Consider the following 26,065-nt stretch of genomic DNA (forward strand, 5'->3'; position numbering starts at 1 on the left):
AATTATTATTACATCTCTAATGTGCACTAGGGGTATGGCTCCGTCTTTGCATATTCTATTTTTCACTAGATTTCTTTTACTTGAATGACAGCATGGACCCGATCAGTGACTCCTGCCTGTTTTTTATTCGCACCGAGTTTCTCAATCCGTCACCGCTCACTTTAGTTTTTTGCCTCTCTGTGCTGAAGTCACTCGTCTGGTGAATAACCGAAGCTGCTGCTGCTGCTGCTGCTGCTGCTGGGTCGGTCTGAATACGATGAGGTTTCGTTCACCTCCGTCCTGCCACCACATCCATCATAAGTTCTCACAGGACGTTGCTCAGTCGAGGTAAAAGCTGCAAAAGCAACACTTTTGTGAAACTTGTCAGAGAGGTGGAGCACAGCCTTGAACAGCTCATTACATTTCTGTGCAGATCTTGAACACTTTTGCAAAAATTGTAAGATAGGGTCTTGGCCTTTACTGAGAATGTGCTTTGTACTGTCTTTTTATTAAACTCCTATGTGCACAGACATTTCCCCATAGCATAGAAGTTTAGCTTCGATTAAGTGGATTTACAACTTATGTGCTGCAGATTTGTACTCACAGTTCGGCCTTGTAGAGCTCAATGGACTCACATTGTAGTGGGAAAATATCCGTACGTTAAAGCTGGATGTCTTTTGAGAAACGACACAATGCTGTCTAGGCAAGTATCGAATCTGAATGTTTGCTTTGAATGGCAGTACCTTGACTATTTCAACACAGATTGTGGGTTTTGCTTCTGTGGCAGCTGTTTTGTTAAGGCGGGCTGGATTTTTCTTTTAATTTATTTTTTTCTTGATGGTACACCTGCAGAAACACTTCATTTTTCTTATATTCTATTGTTTTTAAAGTTTATGTCTTTCAGCAGAGTCTTGTTTGATCACAAACTGACCATTTACGAGGCTCATGTTTTATTTATCGCACTGACTTTTTGCCCTGACATTCCCATATTTGAACTTTATTGTTTGATTGTTCTGTTATTTCTAATTCTTCATGCAAAGCTTTCTGGAACCTTCATTAGCTCTGCAGATGTCAGCAGCTGATCCGTGGGTCACACATCAGTCCACAGTTGAAGTAATTTGAGCTGTTTCACGTATAAATTTCTTGACTTTTTCTTTTCATCCATGTGACAAACACAGATTTCAGCTCCGTTATGTTCTTTCTTGATTATCAATGCTCCTGAAACCTGCCCGTCAATCTCTCCAAACCCTCCACATCACCCTCCAAATCCACTCAGCTCAGTGCTATAGTAGTCTCTCAGTCTCAGGCCACATGCAGGCAAGTGGCACATTTCACTTTTTCAGATTTTTAGCCTCAAACGTCCACAAACACCAGGTTTCTGCCAGATTCCCCTGCGGGCACAAACTGTTTGGCAGCTTCAGTTTGCTTCATTGTTTATGTGCAACTACACATCAGAAAGCCGACATCCCTCAGAGCCACGCCGCTGGCAGGGCGGGAGGATTCAGTGGCCGTGAAAATTGCATAAAAGAAGGTAACTTGTGCTCGTAATTACAGGAGTCGAAGGACGCAGTGCGGCCGGCAAAACTTTATGGCAGCAGTAAGTTCACCTCTGGCTGGTTGAGCAGGTAGGAGGGCGTTTTAAGATTAGCCGCTGCTCTGCTGAACGGGAAAGAGCAGCTCATTTAACACAGTTTGATAAAACAAGTCCAAAATGAATGCAGCAACAGTCAATTTTGCAGAGTCAAGCCACGGGCAGTTAAAATCAAAGACACTCTGACTCACTTTGCTGATACAGGATTTTGTTTCCTTCTTAGGCCTCGTCCACACGTAGCAGGGTGTTAAGTTATGAATTAGGTTATGCTGTGTGTATATGTATTTATTTAATTTTTTACCTATAGTTCCATTTTTTTTACTAGCAGTAAGAGGGCAGTGCTGCCATTTTTGAGTGGGTAGGTGTGTCAGCTCAGGGCTGAAGAGAGAAGAAGGCTTCATTAGTGGGTCCTGGGCAGGTGTGTTTTCTTTGTTCTTCATTGTACTGATGACCACAGAGGCGCCACTGGTAGGTTGAGACAGTTTCAGATGTATTCAAAGGATAAAATTGGAATTGCTAATTTGAGTTATGGTGTGTTGGGATGTTAAATGATTGTTGAAGGTTATCAACTATTGACCACTCAGCCTGATTCCTTTCTGAAAAATGAAATAAAAAATGGAAAATGAGTGAAGTTGACCAGCGTCCTCTGTGGTCTTCAATGCCGAGTCGAGTTTAGGCGGACAATTGAAGTTCATGGCCCAAATAACTCGACACAGGGTATCTCACAAAACGAAGATATTTTTCTATGATTTGGCCCGTCATCCACACGAAAACTCAGATTCACGGCATTAAAAGCGATTCTTTCGAAAACCTACAACCAAAGTGAAGATTTGCGAATCCTCCGTTTATGCGTCTGCATGTGGACGTCAGTAACCGGGGTTCTAGGTTTAGAAACGTCACTGCCTGCTACAACATATGTTCTTTACATCACATATGAGACCTGTGCTTACATTTGGAAACAGCGTGGACGCCCTCAAAATTGTGTTGGCGTTGTCTCTTGTCCAGGCGCTTTTTGCTTGCTTGTTTTTACAAGCCTAGACACCGCTCCACGTACAAGAACACAGGCGAAGAATGATGTTAAGGATGGGTATTTTCCACCACCTTGCCATTCCACGTCCGAGGCATGTTCTCTGTTAAAGACACTGACGCCGGTTTTGGGTCAGACCCGGACGCACTGCCAGCTGGTGGGAGAACTTTGAGACGGAATGACGTGACAATTTCCGTATGTCCCGGTTGTCGCTCCTATTGTCGGAGTTCTTACATCCCCACGTAGAATATGAATGTGCTTAACAACACGCTAATGCGGTTAGGTGTGGATGAATTCTTTTTGTAAAAACGAGGTGGCGTGTACGTACGTTTTTTCTAGACGGAGGGGGCAGGATATTCGGTTTTGCAAAAACCCTGCTACGTGTGGACAAGACCGTAGAGCAGGGGTGTCGAACTCCAGTCCTCGAGGGCCGCAATCCTGCAAGTTTTAGATGTTTCCCTCCTCCAACACACCTGATTCCAGTGATCATCTCATCATCAAGCTCTGCAGATAACGATCCTGATCATTTGAATCAGGTGTGTTGGAAGAGGGAAACATCTAAAACTTGCAGGATTGCGGCCCTCGAGGACCGGAGTTCGACACCCCTGCCTTAGAGAGACCTAGACAGAGTTGTCTTACTGCAGAAAAACTAATGTTTTCCCCGCTGATACCTGTATCAGCAGTCGGTCCGATGTCTCGCATCAGATTTTATTCTCCAGCACTTCGAGAAAAGCAATTTCTGCATCACACTCGCACACCAGCCTAGCTACAGCAGAGGCCTCCACAGAGTCGTTGTTTTTTTATGGTTCTTTTCATTTTTACGGCCACAGTCCAATTCGGTATTGAATATTGAATTGTGATTAACCCTGTGAGCCCGAAGCGCTTTCTGAGTGCTTCCTTTTTATGCTCCTATCACATTTGTGCTCAGTGTGGCCTCATTTTTATGCTGCACCTCTACAGAGACAGCATAACTATTAGTCCAAGAAGACTAAAACGTTTCCTCTATGCAGTTTAACAAAATTATGATGCCACGAATCATGACAAAAACCTGGAATTCGATTATTCCTGGTATCCACAAAGTTACCAGAACAGGCGGCTCTACGCACTGTAAAGATAGACACTGCCAGAATTTTAGCAAAAAAGCTGCAGCTGAGTCACTAATGGCTTCACGGCTGCATCAAAAGTCACAGAAATGCTTAGAAAATGTGGAGCAAACAGCTTATTTTTAGTGAATTCTGAAGTGAGACGTAGAATGAAGTGCATGATGACTGATTAAATATCACAGCTTTAAGCTTAGATCCGGTTAATTCACACGTGATAAATTCAAGGACTGGAGGAAAGTTTAGAATCAGGTCGTACTTTGTGTTTCTACAGTTTCTGGCTCTGATGAATGGTGTAAGTTTTGGCCTTTCAGTTGCACCGGGAGCTTTTAGGGTTGTTATTTCCTGATAGTAGGCAAGAACCCAAATGTGCTCCTGTAAACTCTGTAGTTCTGGAATAAAGTACAGATATACTGAAGCCTCCTTCAATGCAACAGGTGGTCAGTGTGTTGTTGATTATTCTATTAGTCTTCCTTTCCACAGGGTGACAATTATGATGATGAAGTGAAATTTATGGAATCAGTTCATTATTTTTCGTTTGAGTCGCTGCTGCTCGTACTTTAGGAGTTGTTTTCAGGTCCTATTACGGTTCAGAATAGCAGCTTCTAGAATCTCTAAACTGACAGGTTATTAAAACTTTGTCCAATAAACAAGCCACTGTTGCGTTCAGGGCACTTGTTAGCGAGCTGCAGTCAAAATTTAATTGGCCAGCATCAACAAAAGCAGCACCTGCTTGTATATTAGAACTTTTCCATTGGGAAAGATTGATATAAAGTGAAGAGAGTGTCAAAATAAACACGTTTAGTGTGACACAGCCGTAACTGAAATCAGCTCTGTACCTGAAATGTAAGAAAGAGCAGCATCTCCAGGCTGGATTTCCTGAACTAGAACTGGATTTTTGTCAAAATTCAATGGCATTAAAGTACAATATTGGCTGTCTGTAGTCTCGCCCTCTCTGCAGAGGTGCGCACTGTGATGAAAACAGATAATCCACCAAAATAAAAGTAGCACATCTGCCTCACTGCTCGATCTACATCCTCAGTAAGACTTGAAACTTTAAGAGAAGGACTGCACAGAGGTTGGTCTTGTTTCCTGTAGTAAAGCAAACTGAACATGCAGGAGGCAGAACGAGATGACAAAGCCTCCTGAAATGAGCGGTTAGCGACAGACTTCTACCTGCATCCTGCATCCAGTGGGTCAGACGAAGGCGTCTGTGGCTGTAATTCAATATGTTGAAGCTGCAGAAAGGTACAGACGTTTTGCAGACGAGCGAGTTTTAATCAGCTGAAGCACACAACAGATAAAGTTGTCTGTTGCCGTGAAAGTAAAATTGCTGGTTTGGGTTGAGATGCTGAGTTTGTTTGTTGCATGAGCATTTGACAGGCTGTGTTGTTTTTTAGTGTTTGAATATAAGGCCAGTTCATACTTTCAGGTCTGTATGGGTGTCCTCAAGGTACATGCATTTTGGTCTGCGCTGACTCCAGATGTTTGAGGACAGACTGTGTGAGGTGGTCCTCCATCATCCACCCTTTTATAATGAATTATTAACAGAGTTGTAATTGAAGTAGTCGTTGCAGGACCTTGGAGGTGCTTTGATCAGTACTCGCTCTCAGTTGACGGCGCCTCAACACAGGGTGAAATTCTGAATTCTCCAGAAATCCTATGCTAATAATCTTATTAACAAAGTTCTGCAGCCCAGTCTGTAAGCAGCTGCTGTATGCTCTGTTAGATACGAGGCAGACCAGAACAGAATTACTTGCATGTCTGTTTATCGTCTTAGCAAACGGACCCAGATAGCTTGAATTGTCCCTTACAGCCCTGCAGAAGTTAATGCACGGATATCTTGTAATGACCACATGTGGCCACAGAGGGCACCGTCGTAGCAGCACAGCGAACATGCTTCAGCCACTTGAGCCCCAGTCTGACTAACCGGATGTAGTTTGTCTGTTATATGACCCACTACCCTCAGGTAGACACTTCAGCTCCATCAAACAGACAGCCTCTACCCCAGAGACATAAGAGAAAATTCAAGATTGAACAAGTTTATTGTGATGTGCACAGAAAACCAGGCTGTTATGCTGTATAATATTTGCTTTGCTGAACTGTCAAACACTCACTAACTGCAATTTATACACTTTGTGTTTATTTATTACACGCTAAGAAGTTATTGATTCATTTCAAATTTGACAATAAAGAAATTCTGGCCACTCCGTTCTCTTGGCCGATTATCACAGTTGGCATTCTCCCGTGAAAATGAAACAGAAGTTAAAGGGTTTTTGTTTGTTTGTTTGTTTGTTTGTTTTTGTGGGGGTTTATCTGTTATCCATCCCTGTATGCAAATCTTCCACCTCAGCAATTCCACTATTTTAGGTGAACACCACAATCCTTTAAAACAGATGTGATCGATTTAAAGGAACACAAACAAGACAGAGTGCTTTTTTATTTTCCACTTTGCTGATGTGTGCAGCCGGATCCATTATGTTCTACAGAACTACCTGAAAACCGGTGACTTCTGCTCAGTTCATTTTAGATTCATACTCGTATAAGCACGGACAGGAACTAAAGCACTCCGGGGACGTGGGCTGTGATGCAACTCCCAGCTCAGTCTTGACAGTCCGGACATCAGCCACCAGTCCATCAGACAGACCATCTCTGTGTGTCCGTGACTCTTGTACAAAGCGATGACAGCCTCTGGCGTTCCCACTCCCACGATGCCATTTGAGCTGCAGGTTTAACTGACAGATGATGCAATCAATGCCCAGATTATGTAACCGAGGGGGCCCGGAGGCAAAACTGTTTTCATTTGTCACGTGTCCCCGTTGTCATTTGTCCTCAGAGACGTGGAGTAACTCTTCGGTAGAGTTTGGTAATAGAGTATGTTGCTAATAATGGTATCATTTAGCTTTTGGGGGGCTTTTTGTCTTTTATTTGATAGACACAGTGATAAGAGAGCAAGTCGAACATTAAAACTTGGTGCACCTTCCCAGAAACAATAAGTGCTTCGACAGACAAAACCAAATCAGGACATCAAGAAGGCAAACTAGCTACAGGAAGCCCATCTGTAGGGTCAGACAAAGCCTCAACTAACCACTGCAACAAGAGTCAACTAATATACAGTGTTTACATGGCGCTGGTATTGATCTGTACCAACATAATGCAAAACTAATCCATAGTGAGCTCTAATTGGATCAGACGTGCTAATAATGCCAGTATGCACACATTGCCATATGGTGTTTTCTTATTTTCATAGCTCTTTAAATCTGAGTATAGACTCATTCGGCTCCAACATCTGCCGTCTTTTCAACGTGGTGATCATTTCTAAGAACGTGGCAGCTGCTAAACATTTATTAGCTTCAATTTTAACACGATACGCACCATTTCAGCTGCCAGAAACACCGACGCTCACGCCCTCACAATGGTGTTGACCACATGTAGACTAAATACAGGCGTAGAAGTGGAGTTTAAGCAGGACAGTTTTATATCGAAATTATTAGATTCTTGGGTTTTGCATGTATTTGTTTCACTGAGATCAACAACAAAACAGCCACTAGCATGTAGTTATAGCCGTCTTTGGCGGTATCCATTTGAACCCTTCCTCTCCTGTTACATTTGTGCCCGCTGTGGGTTCATTTTTTACTGCAATAAAAAAAAATCCTGCACCTCTTTGGAAACAACACAACCGTGACTAGAAGCAGAGAGAACTTAAAAATGTCTTTGGTACAGTATGACACAGTTAAAATGCCATACATTTTTCAAAAAACAAGAAAACTTGGTTGTTTTTTACCGTTTATTTGGCAAAAATTGAAAAGACCCGGAAACAACAAGTGCTCCCAGGTGTTACAGTCCTGGAAAAAAAATAGTCTTGTGACTCTACATAGTACGGATGTTTTACAATTTCAGTTTTTATTTAGTTTTTATACCCATTTCCCATCCGTTCTGTCTAAACACAGCCTGCTGTTCAACCAAAAAGCCGAGAATTTTTGCAAGGCGACTGCTGGTCGAGGCTGAGTTGATTCCCAGCTTTCAGTTGCACCGCTGAGCGCAGAATTTTGTGTTTTTTACAGAAATTAGTCAAAGTAAATTATTTCTTTTTAACAGATTTTTTAAAAAGCGACACGTAGAATAAAGTGGTTTTGATGAAATGTGATGATATTAGGCTTAAATTTGCTTATGTTTTCTGACAGAACGGCACATTAGAGATGATTAGGATTGTCAGAAACTTAGAAATCGATTGTAGCTTTTATAAATGGTGGAATTTTGGCTTTCAAATCTGCCGAAGGATTAATTAATTTCATTTGAGTTATAGTGTTTGTACCATGAGAGGAGGTTTTAATCATAATGCATACTGTAGCATCCTCTTTACAACATGCTGTGACTGAATCTGGTACCAACGGTGGTCAAAAGCATCTTTTACCAGCAACTTGTGAGACATGAGAGGAGCTGTAAGAAGTTCATCGTTCATGCCGACAGATCCGGTGAGGAACACGCTGAAGCCACACTTGGTTAGATCAGCAGCCAGCACAAGTGAAATAATGTCACACTACTCCTTCCGCCCAGAAACAAACCTTTTATCTCCGTCTTTTATCTTCATCCCGCGTGTAAAGCGCTGCTCCAAGTGCAACACTGAAGCATCTACGAGCTGTTGTCTCTCCCCGCTAGGCGTGATAGAAAAAGGTCAGCGCTCGCCTTCATCTCCATGCACAGCAAGAGATGCATGTGTTTTAATGGAGACCGGAAGCAGGAGTGACAGCTAGAAGATCAGACAGTGACTCCTGAATGCTGGATTTTAGCGGCGTGGCTCCCCGAGGGGAGGCTCTGTAATTAAAATAAGATCAAGGCTGCTTAAAAACATTTTGGTTACAGGATTACAACCATTGAACCAACCTCTCCTGTCCTGCAGCCGCTCAGTAGGCTGGTTATCTGACGCCAACGACTGTCTGTGTGTAGAATGTGAATAATACTGAAATACACAAGCATGCAGCTACTAAATGGTATTTATTTTGCCAAGTGCGTGTTGTAATTTCTGATTTGGATGCACAGAATTGCAAATATTACGAAATTTCACTTTGGAAAATAGAAATTTTCTTTTAAAGCTGCTAAAATTGAATAAACAACAAAACAAATGGAGTCAAGGGAGCTGGAGGAACATTTCATCACACTGAGCTCGTACTTATTTTACAATATTAATGGCTATCTTATGCATTTTGCATGCAAGTCTTTTTTTTTGTAATTATTAATGGAATAATGTCTAATTTATTTATTAGCTTTGAACACCAGCTCTCTGTATTCTTTGCTGCTGGAGAGCATTTTGTCACGTTATTAAGTCTCTGAATCTGCAAACATTCTGCAGTTTTTAGCCTAAAAATCACCATAAGTTGCCTTTTTATTGAATTATATAAAGTCTTCCTAATGTGTTTTAATTATTCCAGCTAATCATTTATCCGGCTGTGATGCTTCTGCTGCAGCTTAAATAACAGTAAAGACAGAAACACTGTTCAGCTCTGACAGCATGACAGTTTAATTCACAGATTGATATTTTTTTTCTTTTGACTTTGGGGAAATAAATGTCAGTTGGCTGTGAATTGTACATGAAGGACAGAAATACTTATCAGCTGTCATGTGTCCTCTGTTAGCATTTGGTAAAGTACTTGTCATCTTTTGCTTTCTGTGCAATCCCTCGTCTTTGAATCATTCTTTTCATTTTCCCAAAGTACAACAGAAGGAACAGACTTGAAGCAATTTCTTTTTCACATTTATGACTGAATACCTCCATAATTATATCCTCTCTAGCCAGGCTGTTTGATCTGTTTTAAGCTCAAGTGTAAGCCATTAGCTTCAGTGTTTTGGTTGAAATATAATCAAATATGATCATTCCCACTCAGAGCAGCTTCTGTCTTCTTTGACGCCATCAAAGACTTGAAGGCCTTGAACACACTAATGGGGTATTTTCTAGACATATTGTGGGATAATTTATTACCGCAATATAAAGTTTTGCACCTCCCTTTGCCGTCTGTGCTGTACGAAACAGATATAATGCCATAAATCATAAACAAAACCAAAAAAAGCAGAATGTCTTTTACGAAAGAACAATAGAACCCGTAACAAACGTGTCCAATATTTTTTCCAAGTGCCCACAGATGTTACCAGTTCATACCTACAACTATTTGTCTTCTGCTAGAGGGAGAAAAGAAGTCCTGACTTGTTTGTGTTTTTTTTAACCAGTGTTTCCTCAAAATAGTAAGATTTTATTGGAATATTTGCCTGCAGCAGCTGAGCTCCGTGATTCAGCAAAAACTGCTTTCTTGCATGATCCAAACCTTCTGCAAAACTTTTGTTGGTTGTTGTTGTTTCCCACAGTGAGGGGGAATTTAAATATGGTGACACACAGATAGCAGAGGGAGAGGAGAAGGTTGTGCAACCTGCTCAGTGAGCGACAAGCGACAAGCTAAACCAGCAAACTACATCCAGTAAGTCTGCCTGCAGTTCAGCCAAATAGTCCCTGATTTTTTTTTGTAATGGGACTGTACGGGTCACAGATGGTGTCACGCAGAATTTTTTAGTTTTGACAGAATCTGCTTGGTTTACGAGGTGTGTCAGAAAGGTTTCAGGACTGGTGTCACAAAAGATGTAATTCAAATCCAAACTACAAGCTTTCCCCTTTGAAGTAATCCTCCTGGAGTCTAACCCACTCTCCTAGCCTTCTCTGCCACCCCGCCATGCACTCCTGGAAGGATTCTTCCAGGATCTTCCGCAGCTCCGTCATCACAACCATCCTGATGTCGTCCACGTCTTCATAACGGGTCCCCTTGATGACCCCCTTGAGCTTGGGGAAGAGGAAACAATCCCACAGAGCCAGGTGGGGTGAGGAGTTATGAGGCACGGTGATGTTCTTCTCAGTCAGGAACTGTGGGATGCTCAGGGCGTTGTGAACAGGCGCGTTGTCATGGTGAAGCAGCCACGACTTGTCCTACCACAACTCTGGCCTCTTCGCACGCATTGAACGAAGCAGCAGGATCTCTTTGTAGACGTGCTGGTTGATCGTCTGAAGGGGAAAACTGGTAGTTTGTAGTTTGGGTTTGAAATCTATCTTTTGTGACACCAGTCCTGGAACTTGTCTGACACACCTCGTATGTTTGGCAAACTTTCAAAGGAGGCTTTTAGAATAAACACATTTCGCTGAAATATCAGGATTTTTAAGCTAAGATTGGCTCATTTTCCTGATGGAACAGTCTGAGAGCTGTTGGTAGTTTGTGGCTCTGATAAAAGATGTGGTTTTATTCTAAAGATGACATGCCTTCTGAACCCCACTGGTTGGTTTTCGGGGGTTCAGAGGGTTAAACCTCAGATGCTAATTGTAATATTGGACACAGCAGATACAGAAGCTTTAGCGAGTTGGTGAATTGATGCAGCAAAGCCAAGCTAAGGCTGTAAACTTACTGCTGGTGTTTACCAAATGTAAAGAAAACTTGCTGCTTTTGGCAAATGCTCATTAGACAAAGACCCAAATGTAGAGGAACATTTTTCAATACATCCACATTAACATGGACAGCGCCTTAAGACGTGATTGTTTTTCTGGCTTCTGGTCAGAGTCCACTCAACAGCAGAATTACCGCCACGCTGTCTGGTGAAAACATCTCACAATCGCGTCCCCTGAGCCATTTGTTAGCCGCTGATGAGCGTGGAGCCGCGCTGGAAGCCAGACGTCATTAAGCCTCTTTGATTGAGTGTGACATGTTTTGAAATCGAACCATTGTCTTGGGGTGAAATAATCAAAACAACTGACCGGATTTCACCCGGCGGACAGCGGACGGGCAATAACAGGTTGATGGGTTGATGGTGAAATGTGTGCTGCAGGGGGCATAAAGCATCTCCAGACAATTTCTATTGTTATTGGCTGCTGTAGAAACGAAATTGAATTGAATTAAAGGTGGAATGGAAATGATGGGTTGTATCTTCCACTAATACCAGATGGAGGAAGCAACAAAACACTGGTTGGACGCTTTGGCTGTGATCTTGCATCTTCTCAACCTTCAGTGAATCTACCTTCACTGTAAATTTACATTCACTCATCTCTTATCAAGCAGTCCTCTCCAAAAAAAACCCAACAACTTTGGTCCTTTATCCAGCTTCAAACGACGCCTTAAACCCACCTTGTCCTTCCCTTCTCAGAGCATGAGCTCCTTTGCAGGACTTCAAACTCAAGAATCCGACTCTATACGATGGGAAATGTCCATTGAAATGGCCTTTTGAAGTGCGGTAACAATAGAGGAGGGTCATTCTGTCAAGTGGAGACGAGATTTCAAAGACTGGAGATGACGAACCTCCACTTTTGCACCACTTCCTTACATATGTAGTACATAAGAGCAGAGAGTTATTTGGTGTTCCAGACGTCAAGTCGCACTGATTTTTCTCCACAGGCAGCCGTGCATGTCCTGGAGAATTTCCACAAAATGAAACTTTCCTCAACTGAATCGTCAGCAGGGCACAAACTGCCGGGGAGCCGATTAATAAAGCATGAGCTCCCGTGAAAACTGGATTTGTGAAATTTCGCGAAATATTCTAGGTGTTGTTTTTTTTTCCCATTACATATAATGCATGAATTTAGGACGTGATTGAGACTTGAATCATCGCTGATTCACTTTAATGAAAAGGTATGCATGCTGTTCTTGGCGTCACGATCGCACCGTGACGGAGCAAAACTTCAGCTCAGAGATCAGACAGAAAACTTTCTTGACGCCACCTGATGTGAAACAAAAGAGACAAGAGCAGCTTCATTTCATCTGTTTTCCTGTTATTCATATTCTTATCTAGTAGTGTATAATAGAGTTAATGATAAATGAAATCAAGTGTTTTGTTGTTGTTTCTGAACACAATAAAGTGAAATCAAGTGAGTAGGAAAGAGCCACAAAGTCTGCAAGAAGAGGTATGAGTGGATGATGGAGGCATGAGTCAGCATCAGGACCCTCTTAAACTTAATTTAGTTTTTACTTGTAGTTTTTTGTTTGATTTTAGGTTTACACACAAAAACGACTTTGCTAGCTTTAGCAAAATAGCACAGTTTGGTCTAAAATGCAGCACGTCTCTACAAAATGATGTTCCTGTACAGCTATGTACCGCATTCTCAGTTTACTTTTAAAGGAAATCTGCTTTGACCTGTCACATGTTGGAAAAGGTGGCCAGTTTGATAGAGCAGCAAAGCCTGTATTAGGAGGTTTAAGGGGATGATGGAGGCATAAGTCAGCATCAGGACTTTCACTTTACAAGAATCTGGTTCATTTAGTTTTCACTCCAAGTTTACTTTCAGTTTTTGCTCAGTTTTTTTTTAAAGGCGTACATACCAAAATTGCTTAGTTTCAGGTCAAATACAGCTGTGCAACCCAGAATATATGTAATTTCTGACATGCAAGGTGATGGGAAAGGTGGCCAGTTTGCATTTGGAGGCAGGTTGGGTCGATGATGACCAAACTTTTACCAAGAAGTCCAGAGGTGGTGTCTCATGATGGACAACAGACCAACAATCGTAGAATTTAGTCTCACTTTCTGTCATCGTTTGCTTTCAGTTTTCACTCATTTCTGGGTCAGTTCAGGAAAATATCACAGCCTCCTGAGACACTTGTAAGACACCAAAGTTGCTTGGTTCGGTTTAGCAAAGGTATCATGTTTAGGGTTTAAATACGACCTTTCACTAGACGTTTGAAGCGTCTCCTCCATGTTCTAGGTTGCTATGGTGACAAGTCCTGTCCCATCTAATATAAGATTGATTAGCTGAACAGGAGCGACATTAAACCAGTAAAACAAATGGCAAAGTTGCACTGATTTGTGATGAAATCTGGGAGAAAACACGTTCCCCTATAAACATGATTGAGAATGCAGTTAAAGTGTGTAACGACATGATTTAAAGGAGCAACAGAAGAAGACATCTTAATTTAACACACGTCACAAACTAACATCATCTGGAAGCTAATGCATTTCCCTCAAGATGTAACTGAGAATGCAGTTGAGTCAGATAGGAACATCATCTGTGGTAGACATGCTGGTTTCGATCATGTGTTGTGCATAAAATTAGACTGTGATGGAGGTATGATTCAAAACGTGAGTGATTCATCGCTGAGTCACTTTCATGAAGGTGTTTGTGCTGTTGGTGACGGTAATTGATGATGATAAATGAAAGATAAACTGAGCATTTTATTGTATTTGCCTTGAGTCCCCCCAAAAACTACAGTGAGGGTCCCAAACTGATCATCAGTGGAAAAGACGAGCGACTGTGTTAGAAAACATCTGGTTCATTAACAAAGTTTTGTCAAAGCAGCATAAACGACACAAAGGCAGAAGTCTCACGGCTGTTTTGTGTTTGTGAAAGAAAAGCACACGTCGTCTTCTTTACTTTTAAGGCCTCTGATTCCGACCCTGACTCCAGATAAAGGTTGATCTCTCCTCTGCTTGTTTTCATGTCTGTAATCCCAGAGATCAACCAGCCTCTCAGGTCTGCTCGCTCGTGTTAAGGCTCACGACGCCTAATTAGATACAAACAAACAGGGTTTCTTGCTCTCAAGCAGGGTTGCATTCAAAGAGAGGGAACTAAACTTTGGGATAAAACTGAAGAAAATAACTAAAGTTTACCCCTTTTTAACTTTAAGGTTGAATGTTTGGAGTCTCACTGACAGCTTAGATCATCCGTTTCATCAGGAGGCATTTGATGTGGATTGACTTGCAGCAGCACCGTTGTGGCTCAGAAGAAGAAAGAAAAAGCTTTCAATCTGTGTCGCAACTCCTTTTCCTCACTTTCCTCTTTCTTGCTGCCGCTATCTCACATTTAGCTCATCCTCTCTGTCCTCAGCAGGACGCTGTCCTCTGATTTCTGTTCTTCTCTCTCCTGTTTCCTGATGCTCCTGCAGATGTCACATCTCCGACGTCTCCCGAGAATCACGTTCCCATACAACTGAGCCGCTTTCTCATTTTGGTTATGAAAGAAATGTAATTTCATTCTGAAAGAGACACATTTTTCTCACAAAAGGGTAAGCCTGTGAAGTAGTAGGAAAGACTGCTAGCTTGAAAGAGTCACAAAGTGTCTGTAAGGAGGAAGGAGGGGAGGATGGAGGTCAGCAACAAGAGCTCCATCCAGGAGACGCATCTGTTCTCACACAAAAGTTTAGCTTTCGCTTTAGTTTGGTTAGTTACTGGGTTAGGTTTAAGAAAGTAGCACAGTTTGGGTTAGAATATGACTCTTGACAATGTTTTTGAGCTGAAAAGGAGCAAAAACAACACAATAAATGGCAAGAATATGTGTTTAGAAACATGTTAGCTATATGTAAAAAAAAAAAAAAACAGAATCTGGGAGAAAATACATTTTTCTCAAAATCCACACCGTTCCCCCAAAATTCTGTTCTTACACGACTGAAGTGTGTTTTCTATTATGTTTTTAGGGAACTCATTTTCTGGCAGATAATGTTTGTCTGTGGTACATCACAAATCCTTTTCTAAACACATTTATTTCCTGTATTGCTGTCTCAACCAATCACATGTTAGATGAAGTTGGACTCGTGACCCTGGACACTCAGAAAATGAAGGAAAGGCTCAAATTGCTGCATTTAAAGTCAAATAATGATGTTTTTCCTAACTTGAATCAAGTAGTTTTGGTGCTTTAACCTTCCTGTGTCAGACATTTTGTGCCACATAGTTCAGTTTCAGTTTTTAATTCAGTTTTCATCTGTTGTTTACTGTCAGTTTTCACTTTCTATTCTTTACGCACTAAAGTGTTTTGCTTTAGAAAAATAGGACAGTTTGGGTTAAAATGCAACACAAAATTATGTCCCTATACAAGTAAGCTGCACTCTGAGCGGCACTTACTCTCTACCAAATTACAATCATATGTCATAAACGTATTTCTAATGAACATATCTTATTTTACTGCTTCACTGTTGCCCTTTTTCATCCAACCAGTCACATAATAGATGGAGCAGGACTGGGAAAATGGAGGCGATCCTTCAAATATGTAGGGAAAGGGTCGTATTTTAACCCAACTATGACGTTTTTCCAAACTCTAACAAAGTAATTTTGGTGCCCAACCTTAACCAAGCTTCTATCATGTAAACATTTGTGACACAGCATGAGATTTTCCTGAAACTAACCAAGTTTTGGTGCCTGAACTTAACCCAAGAACTTGGAAAAGAAAGACAGAAAGAAACCTTAATGTCAAGACTGGCGCTCTTTCGTTTATCACGAGACACAAACTCTGGTCTTCTGGGTTGAAGTCGCTGGTTTATGTCACCAAATACCCCTCCAACCTCCTAACTCTGAGTTTGTCCCCCGACCACTTTCCCATCACAACAAGTTTATTTGAAAAGAAAATGACATCACCTTCGAAACGTACTTGAGAAAGCATTTGTATAAGAACGTCGTTTTATGGAGACTGGGTTGGACACCACTACTCTAAACTCAAACTTTGCAGCTCTTTGAATGTGGATAAGTTTCCTTTTATGTCATACGATTCATGTGTCACTGTGAGAAAGTCCATTTGTTTCTGAACGTAACTGAGAATTCAGCTTCGTTCTGTAGAAACGTCCTGAATAGCAGTCAGTCTGTTGGCCTTGCTGTTTGCAAAGTGTCTTCATCAAAGAATATGTGGTTTCACAAACTTTTCATTGAGACTGCAACCCTCTCTATGATGTCTATCAAACACAGTCTGATAGAAAAATCAATATTGAGCAATTACACGCGTGCACTTTGTACAAAAACCGCTTCTTATTCTTTCACAACAACAAGGACTGACTTCTGAGATGAGCTTCTTTCTGTTCTGACGCCTTTCAGAGGTGAATGCATTTTGAACTCAGAGTCTTTTGTAGAACTAGAGTGGATTTTTCTCCCCAGTTTATCCTATTGTCCCCCAACAAATCCAGTCTTTGTTGGTTTATTGTGGTGGTTTTAGGCTGGTGGTCACAGTTCCTACTTTTAGCGAGCCAACCTGAAGCACGTGGCTGGATGTTGTTTCCATGTGTGAAAACCCACGTTAGGGTTGAATTCATCTTCATGCTTTGCTCCATCATTCTTCCACAAGGAATAAAGATGTTTTTTGTGATCATCCTATTATCAATGCACCAACGCTTCTGAACAATATAGACAGTAGTCGCTCTCCTTTGAAAGGTGTTGATGTTTGAGTGAGTTTTTTCTCTCTGTTATTCTCTTCTTGCCCTTGTGTAGGATTTCTTATTGTCTACTTTTACAGTGTTGCACCAAAGCAAGAAGGCAAAGCAAGAAAGTTCCTAAAAGTAAAGGAAAACTTAAACTGAAGGGTTTTGAAATAGGATTTTACTAGTCTGCTTTAGGTTATCAGTGCTTTATGTTAATATTGGGACCAAGGCTGGGATTGGAAAACCTATTGAAGTGTCCCAGCAGGCTTTAAAAGGCTGCTCTCTGCTGCAGCTATTATTAGTCAGGACTGATAAAATATGCCAAAAGATGAACTCATATACATGTACAGTACATTACAGTGGTGCATATACTTACTTTTCTTTCTTTTTTCTAAGTTGAACAGTCGGGGATTTGCTCTTATGTCTAATTAACAACCAAACAAATGCTTAGAAAGTAAAATTAGAAACAAAATGAACGCACAAAAATCTGTCATCATTCAAATTTAAATGAGTAATCCTGTGAGATCCTATTAACCCAACTGAATGGAGATAAGAATGAGCTGAAACCTTCTCAGTTTCTGACCAGTGGGCTCCGTCTATCTGCATGTCTGCATCATGGCTTCACTTGAGAAAGAATTATCAGAGAAACTGCGAAATCTCATCCTAAGATGGAAAAGGATACAGGAAGATCTGTCCGACTAAAATCAGGAGGTCACAATCAGCAGGAGTGGTACCACTAATCAGAGCTGCAGTGACCATCCTCCTAAAGTGACAGCATGGACAGTGATTACTTGAATAAACTAACGGCAGCATTAGATTTGGCACAGTCAATCAGTAGAAATGTGAGTTTCTGTGAAGCTTTGACAGTGTGAAGGACAGCACAGGATGTGAAGGTCTATAGACGGCATCCATGGGAAAAAAGAAAAACACCATAGCTTGTTCTCTGGCACAAAACAGCAAGATTAAGCTTTGCTAAAAAGGCATGAAAAGAAGTCTGATGAACATCAGGAGCACATTTGGTCTGATGAGATAAACTTGCATGCAGCAGGTGTGGACTTGTTCAGGACCGCCACAGTGAATGCAAAGTCCTGACAGTGAAGTGTGTGATGATTTGAGTGTTAAAGTTGTGGAGGAGGTGATATTTATAGATGGTGTGATGAATATCTGTGGACAACATGAGTAGAAGTTTGACAGAAGAGGAATATTCCAGCATGAAAATGATCCAAAGCACACTGCTACGATCACACTGGAGTTTCTAAAGACCAAAAAGCGAACTGGCCAAGTGTGTCGCCTAATTTGAATTCAAAAAAACACCTTTGGAGTATTTTAAAGAGAAATGTGGAGCAACTCCTACAGCAAAGAGCAAGGAGGATGAAGTCTGTCATGTGTTGAAAAAATAAATGATTTGAATTCTAATTATGCATCAAGTTCCTGCTGCTGGGCCTGTGTTTTCCAAAGAATAAATCTATTTTATTTTTTTATTTTACGTAAGAGAAACTCCCCTACTATTCAACTATTCAACTTATAATTGCTCCACTTATTGTAAGGTCATACAATAGTTAATCATTTGGCATCTAAGTGAGATGGCACAGCGGTGTGCTGTATAAATATCAGTGAATTATCTGGTCTGAATCATTGCAGTTGCACTGCAAGAGGAAACCGCTTAGACATTCACCAGCGCTGAAAATGCAGAGGGGACTGAGCTGCATTTTTAAATGTGCACCCCTTCAGCTCCCTGGATAATTACACCCCTGGGAAGGCATAACACATGAAGAGTCAATTATGCTCGTGTGTGGTTGTTGTCCCCCCTGGATGCCACAGAGCAGCAGCCTTTTAGACTTTTGCATTCATTTAAAAAAAAAAATTAAAATGTGTCTCTTCTAGTCCTTATTTGATGTGTTTATGTTTCAGTTTGAATTTTAATTTCTTGTCGGCTTCAATTTTAGGTGCAGGTTAGTCTCATATTGCACTTGTTTACAGTTGTGCATGAGTTTTTAATGGTATAAATGAAGGTGTAATGCTGGTGGATTGGGATTAATTTTGATGGTTTAAGGTTTTTGTTTTTTTTTCATGAAATTACAAAAAAAAAAAAATCAAGGTTTCTTGTATTCTCACCAACGAAACAGACCAAAATGATTTCAAAGAAAGCTTTCAGTTAACTTTTTTGATGAAATTGAAAAAAAAACAAACATGATTTCTTGTTTTCTCTGCAAAGAAACTGACCACAATAGTAAAAACAGCCTCGATTTAACTGAAGCTTTTTCCCCAGAGACATGCTTTCATCTTTCTTTCAGTTTAATTTATTAAAATAAGATTTGATCAGAGGAGTGATATCCAGAGCAATCACCCCCCTGGAGGGAAAAAAAAAAAACATCAGTTAATCCACAAAATGTATTTAGAACATGAACTCATTAGAAGGCAGATTTGATTTGTGATTTCACATCCAAATGATCGATGGAGATATTTTAACATCCAGACAGGCACTGTGCCAGATGTACATTAGTGGGGATCTGCAGTCGTCCTCAGATTTATTCATACCCTCCAATTAGGGAAGGAAAAAAACAGCCGTCACTGAAATAAGCTGAAATTGACAAAAATAATAAGAAATAAAAAATTAATGGAAATCATGACATTGTTTTTGAATTGTGATTCAACAGAAATATATATTTTTTAAACAATAGTTTAAAAAAAACACAGGCAAACAAGCCTGATGGGACCCACAAACTAATATTTTGTTGAACAACCCTTTGAGCCAATCACTGCAATCAATAGTTTTCTGTAACTCTCATCAGACTTCTGCTCCTGTTGACAGCTATTTTGATTTTGGCCACTGCTCATCAGCAAAGTGCTCTGATTTGTCCGGGACAGCTGTGGGTTATTTTTTATTATTATTATTCTTTTCAACCACAATTCAGCAGCAATGTCTTATTTCACTAAATTATAATTTAGCAAATATTTATTTATTATTACTTTCTTCAGTTTCTAGTTATTTGAGTGACTGTTGTGAATTTAGCTTTTTCTTTAATGGAAGGGTCTGAATACGTTTGAGGACGACTGTCTAGTCCCTGATGTGTGTGTTTTCCTGGCAGTGCCACTTGTCGTTAAAGATCATTCCTGGTTTGGTGCCAGACAAAAGTTCATCTTTATTCATTACGTTGCAGCTGAGGTGGGTGTCAGCAAAGTGGCGAAAACACAACAAAATGCAGGTTTATTCTAATCCAGGCACACAGTCGAGATTCATCAGCTCAGCTGTCAAGTCGAACGTGAGCAGCCGACGCAGCATCGCGCCAACAGCAGCAAGTAGTGAGAAAATAATAATCCTGACAATAGGTGCATCTCTCTCCCTTCGGTGTCGACTCTCCCACGGCCCCCCCCCCCCGCCATGTTTCTGATATCTATTTTCTCTTTGCAGCCGTGCTCATCCTCGCATGTATCATCACCCCGGCCGTGACGCATGTATGACACACAAAAACACACACCGATCTGTCCTACTTATAGGATGCCGTCGCACCTGAATGCTGTTCATGCGTGCAGGCGGAATCATATCAGCCTGAATCCGCAGTGAGACGACGGAGCTGAAGGGAAGTTATTTTGGGGGGAATCTACAGTTGAGAAACTCGGCAGCGACACATTCACCAGAACCTGTGTTTGGTTGTTGGCTATCAGGGTTTAACGAGGACACTGTATGGAAATGTAGTCTGACGTGGATGCTTTTTGACATTTTTAAATGTCATGTTTCAGGGCTTTGATGGCTGCAATAAAACTGTGTTCAGCTCCGTTGTACTGAGTTAACAATAGCACAGGGGTGTCCAGTCCTGGTGCTCAAGGGCCTTAATCCTGAATGTTTTAGATGTTTCTGATTCCAATGATCAGCTCATCATCAAGCTCTGCAGAAGCCTGATAACGATCCTGATCATTTGAATCAGGTGTGTTGGAAGAAGGAAACATCTAAAACATGCAGGACTGTAGCCCTCGAGCACCAGGATTGGACACCCCTGCAATAGTACATCTCAGAAACTCCACTGATGGAACAGAAGCCGTGTGCCTGTTAAACAGCCGAGCCCAAACTTATTTTGAGCGTCTCTGCACCGTCTTTTTTTAGTTCTTCTCTCTACAGTATCTTCACCTGACAGTATTGTTGTGGCTACATTGAGGAAACCTGAAGCACCTGCTGACAGATTAGCCAAATATTGAACCCAAAGGAGCCAAAAACACATGATTTTGATGTCATTGTCCCGTGTTTTATATTTAAAAGGCGCTGAATGACTAGATACATAACTTCCTTGTTAAATTTGTCCCAAAAATCCCTCTTCCACTAGTTTGAGTGATTTTCTCAAGCTCAAAGTCTCACACTGATATCTGTAAAAATACTTTTGGCTTTTCACTCAGATGATTTTGCAGCAACCATTGAAGTTCGAAATGCTTTAACTGTTGATGGCTTTAGATCCACAGACTACACTGCTTCTGATTGTGGCTGTTTTTAAATGCGCTCCTTCGTTTGTTGCTTTTTCATCCTGTTTCCTTACTGCACTGAGGACTTGCCCTCCATGATTCCTTGAGATTTAAATGAAGGTTGAATGAATGAATGAATGAATGAATGAATGAATGAATGAATGAATGAATATTATCGACTTTCGACTGCTTCCCTCCTCGTTGTGACGTCTGCAGCATGAGGTCACACTTTCTGCGTTAGAGGAAATGTTGTCAGTTATAAACTGAGGCTGCAGTTACATTGTTTGATTTGGTAAAGCCATTTAGAATATAAACCCTTAATTGTAATTTTTGATACAACACCTAACTTGCTGTACTAAAACTAAAACTAAAACCGTACTTTTTTTTTCAATACATTACTGTGTGTTAAATATCATTAAATGTTCAAAACAAGACAATCTATCAATGTATTATCGTAATTTACATAAATCAAGTCTTTTTTTTCTAATGGAGGAATAATTAAGGACGAAGGCAACCAAAGGACATCTTGGATAACTAAACTCATCTGTATCTGCTAGCATTTTTAGCCTATACAAATTCTAAATCAACATAAAAACCTAGTGTTTGCAGCATATCGGATAAGTTAAACCTGGTTGTTTTATACTGATTGATAACTTGGGGCCGACCAGCATGTGCCTGCTCATGTTTGTATGATTTCTGAAAATGAAACTACATCAACCGGTGATCGCAGCACAAGAACTGTTGAGGAGTTTAACACAGACAAGTTAGCTGCTGTTATAAGCCATGATAATCAACTTTTAGGCCAAATGCAGCCACACCGACGATTTCATGGACGTGGTGTCGGTTAGTTTGAAGCCAACTCCAAGTAAATGTTCAGTAAACATTAAATAAGTTTATTTGATTGGGTGGTGGGCTGCAGGGTGGTGCAGTTGGTAGCACTGTTGCCTCGCAGCAAGAAGGTTGCCGGTTCGCGTCCCGGTGGGGGCACCGGAATCTTTCTGCGTGGAGTCTCCATGTTCTCCCCGTGCAGCGTGGGTTCTCTCCGGGTTCTCCGGCTTCCTCCCACACAGTCCAAAAACATGTTGAGGTTAATTGGTGATTCTAAATTGTCTGTAGGTGTGAATGTGAGTGTGCTTGGTTGTCTGTCTCTAAGTGTAGCCCTGTGATAGACTGGTGACCTGTCCAGGTGAACCTGCCTTCACCCTAAGTCGGCTGGGATAGACTCCAGCCCCCCGTGACCCTAATGAGGATTAAGTGGTGTGTAGATAATGGATGGATGGATGGATGGTTGGTTGGGTGGTCCACAGTTGTGAAAACACAGGGGTGTTTACATGTAGTATGGTCTGATAATGGATTAATTCTGGAAGATTGTGTCCAACCAGTGAGAATTTGGTGGCTTTAGAGCATATTAACAAACCAATCAGTCGACCTGGACACTACAGCTCTAGTAATAATGGCTACAAATCAAGAGGCAGCTTTATTTCTTGATATCTGACTGGATTTCTTTCACTGTCCTGTAATTCGTCGCTATAACCTCCGTCGTTGTCCCCTCAGGTTACGCTCCAGTCACAGGAATGTGCCACCCGGTCCGGAGCTGCACCCTGAACCACGAAGACGGCTTCTCCTCGGCCTTCGTTGTGGCTCACGAGACCGGACATGTGTAGGTTTTCTCCGTCTTTGTCCTTCCCTCTTTGATTGAGCAGATGCTTGAAGCTCTTGAGCACACCGACTCCCGTTCCCAAGGTGACACTTGTGTTGTTGTGTGAGGGGAAATTATTGTCCTTCCCATTAATACCACAGCTTTCTGGGGGCTTTTTTTTTTGTCTGTGATCTGTATGTCAGATGACAGGAGGGGACCTTTAAGCAGATTGGTCTTCAGTTTCATGGTTTCAGTGTTTGCTGAGTGAACATATTTCCTTAAATAAAAACCATGTAGTCATGTAATTGTTGGGGGGGGACGGTCAAGACAAACAAACAGGCCAAAAAGACAAGGATTAATTAACTCCTGATGCCTGTCATACTGTATAACAACATTTAAAAAGCCTTCTTATACATAATCTGCTGTTATACACTAAATTTTGAGAGATGTTCCAGGTATGTTTTGTAGGATTCAAACTGACACAGTGCGGATGTTTGATCCCTTCATTTGAATCCACTTTACTTTTTCGTTCTTTAACCCAATACAGCTGTTGTTGCGTGCCTTCAGATGTTTGATAATGAGGGATTTCTATCCACTTTAATGCTGCAGGGCCTTCAATTAGAGACAGCGACCGGTTTATTTTAACAGCGTGATACCGTATTTTTAAAAGGGTAAATAGAAGCTGATCGAAATGAGGCTTTATGCTACAATATGCACGATTTTGCTGATCAAACTGAGAAAATTAGGAATAAAGGACAGCCTCTAGTACAAGTTTGCTTCACATACAGGTTTGTTTCCGTCTGCTGTCGAGGTAAATAGAAGCTTCAGTCACTATTTGAGGAAATACAGTTGAAACCAGAAGTTTACATAAACTGCATAAAAAGACATAAAGCCTTTTTTTTTTTTTTCCACTGTCTGACATTAAATCAGACTAAACTTTTCCTGTTTCAGGTCAGTTAGGATTACCAACATTATTTCTATTTGCTAAATGCCAGAATAATGAGAGCTAGGATTTTTTAGACATTTGTTTTTTATTACTTTCTACAATTCAATTTGTTAAGCACTGCATACGTATGTCTAAAAACACACAATTCTGTCTTGTTTTTTTACATATCGTGTCCCCTTTTGCTTCCTTTTCCACAATTCCTGCAACATGTTTCACTTTTTCGACAAGAAACCTGAACTCACAGGAGCTGAAAACACTGAAAATATCAGAAACACAGTCAACACACCTTAAACAGCAGGTAGATCAGATCCACGTTGCTCGACAAAAGACAAATCTTGTGGACGACCACTGAAAGTTTCAGGCTCAATGTGAAACAGTGGGTTTAATAAGTTAAAAAAGTTTGACTTGAATGATTATTCACATCGCGTCCTTAATGTTTTCTCTGCACACAAACGGGCTGAAGTTAATCAGTTTGAGCTTATGTGAAATTACAAATTAATGTCTAAATCACTGGACTTGCCGTCAACCTCCAGTCACTATTTGAGGAAATCCAGTTGAAACCAGAGGTTGACATAAACTGCATAAAAAGACATAAAGCCTTTTTTTTTTCTTGCTGTCCGACATTAAATCAGACTAAACTTTTCCTGATTTCAGGTCAGTTAGATGTACCATGCTTCACAGTCGATGCATGCAGAAGTTCCAGTTGTTCAGTTCAGACACTGACTGTGTTTAGTGCGACGTGATTTAACCAAAGCAAAAGCTGACGGTCATAAAGCCACTTTGTCCTGTTGATAAGTTACCAAAAAAAAAAAAACAACTGTAGCCAAAAAACATTGTTTGTCATAAACTGCGCCTCCATCACAGATTGTTTTGCACATTTTCACAGAAAAGGTTTATGGAAATTTCAAGAAAAAGAGATGATTTTACACTCTCTTGACGTGGTTTTAGACTTTAAGTCGTGCTTCGTGGCAGATGGAAGCACTCGTGACTGATCAGCTGTTTCTGCATTTTTTTGTAATCTTCATCGCTGAAAAGCTTGAAACATGTTCATTACCAGTGAAAGTTAAAGTATATTTAAAGTCACCCCGTTTAGAACATTTCCCGAGGATGTCTCTCCATTTTTAGATGGCTGAAGTTTTGTTTCTATGTGTTTCCAGCTTCTTCTACTGTTTCTTACACCCATATGGCCCATAGCGCCACCTTCTGACGCCTAGTTTAGCTGTTTTCGGTCCCTTTCTTTAAACACATTTTTTGTTTTTGCAACACTTCAAATGTTCACTTCAATTCCCTCGACAGTCGCACTGGAACACGTTGTCGACTGTCATTATGCAAGAGACGTCTGAAAAACTGGGTCACTTTCTACACCTTGTGAATTTGTAAACCATAAATATTTAATATATTTTCTCTCACGGGAAAGATCTCACACTGTTTGAACCCCACGGGAGACAGACGGTGTTGGAGGAAAAGCCTCCGATGAGCAGCGATGTCCACGGAGGGGACAAAGATAAAGAACCCACTGGGCTGCGTTTTCACTTTTCAAGTCGTTCTTTGGCAAAAATAGGTGTGCTGTTTTCCTGATCTGACTTGTTTAAACCACCAAACTTGTGATAGAAGCTCAGTGGGGAAGACTGGAAGCAGAAGGCAAACAGTTGGACGAGTTGAGAAGCACCAGAGGGGAAAAAAAGAAAAGAAGAGCAAAGCCTGTAGATGTCAGCATTTAGGAGATAAAGGATTATAATCTGGTGGAGAATTGGTCTGCTCAGTTCAGCCAGCATCAGATAGCTTCACATATGAAGGTTATTGGGGGGAAAAAAAACCAGCATGAAGACATGAAGAAATACAGGAATGTTCACCAGATGACTGCATTTGAAAGGAATTCATCTTTTTAGAATCATATTTTGTTGGGGGAGTTCATCTGTATCTTTCAAAAAAAAAAAAAAATTCAAAAAGCTACAAAGAAAAAGATAATCCGGTGCAAGTAAATCAAAAATTGCTTTTTGCTTTTGATGGATTTCAGATCTGACGGCACTCACCATACAGAGCTTTGTGCTGATGGTTTAAGTGATAAACCCTTTAGCGTCCTCTCTGCACCTGATGTATTTCTTGTTGCGTTTCTTTTTGAGATTAAATCTTCCATCTCAGTGCTTCTCTCCAGTTCTTCGCCTATTTTCTCTGCACACATGACACAAAAAGAACTCTCTTGA

The 26,065-nt window shown here is 40.9% G+C and overlaps 1 protein-coding gene across 1 annotated transcript in view; it reads left to right on the top strand.

Annotated features, from left to right (window-relative positions):
- Window positions 1-26,065, top strand: part of adamts3 (ADAM metallopeptidase with thrombospondin type 1 motif, 3) — a 255,775-nt gene that overhangs the window by 129,577 nt on the left and 100,133 nt on the right. Inside the window, exon 7 of the mRNA XM_008282959.1 lies at window positions 22,831-22,936. Within this exon, the coding sequence (XP_008281181.1) occupies window positions 22,831-22,936 (106 nt within the window). The remainder of the gene's footprint in view (window positions 1-22,830; window positions 22,937-26,065) is intronic.

This window comes from Stegastes partitus, unplaced genomic scaffold (genome assembly GCF_000690725.1).
Source record: "Stegastes partitus isolate 25-593 unplaced genomic scaffold, Stegastes_partitus-1.0.2 Scaffold291, whole genome shotgun sequence".
NCBI classification, from domain to species: Eukaryota; Metazoa; Chordata; class Actinopteri; family Pomacentridae; genus Stegastes; species Stegastes partitus.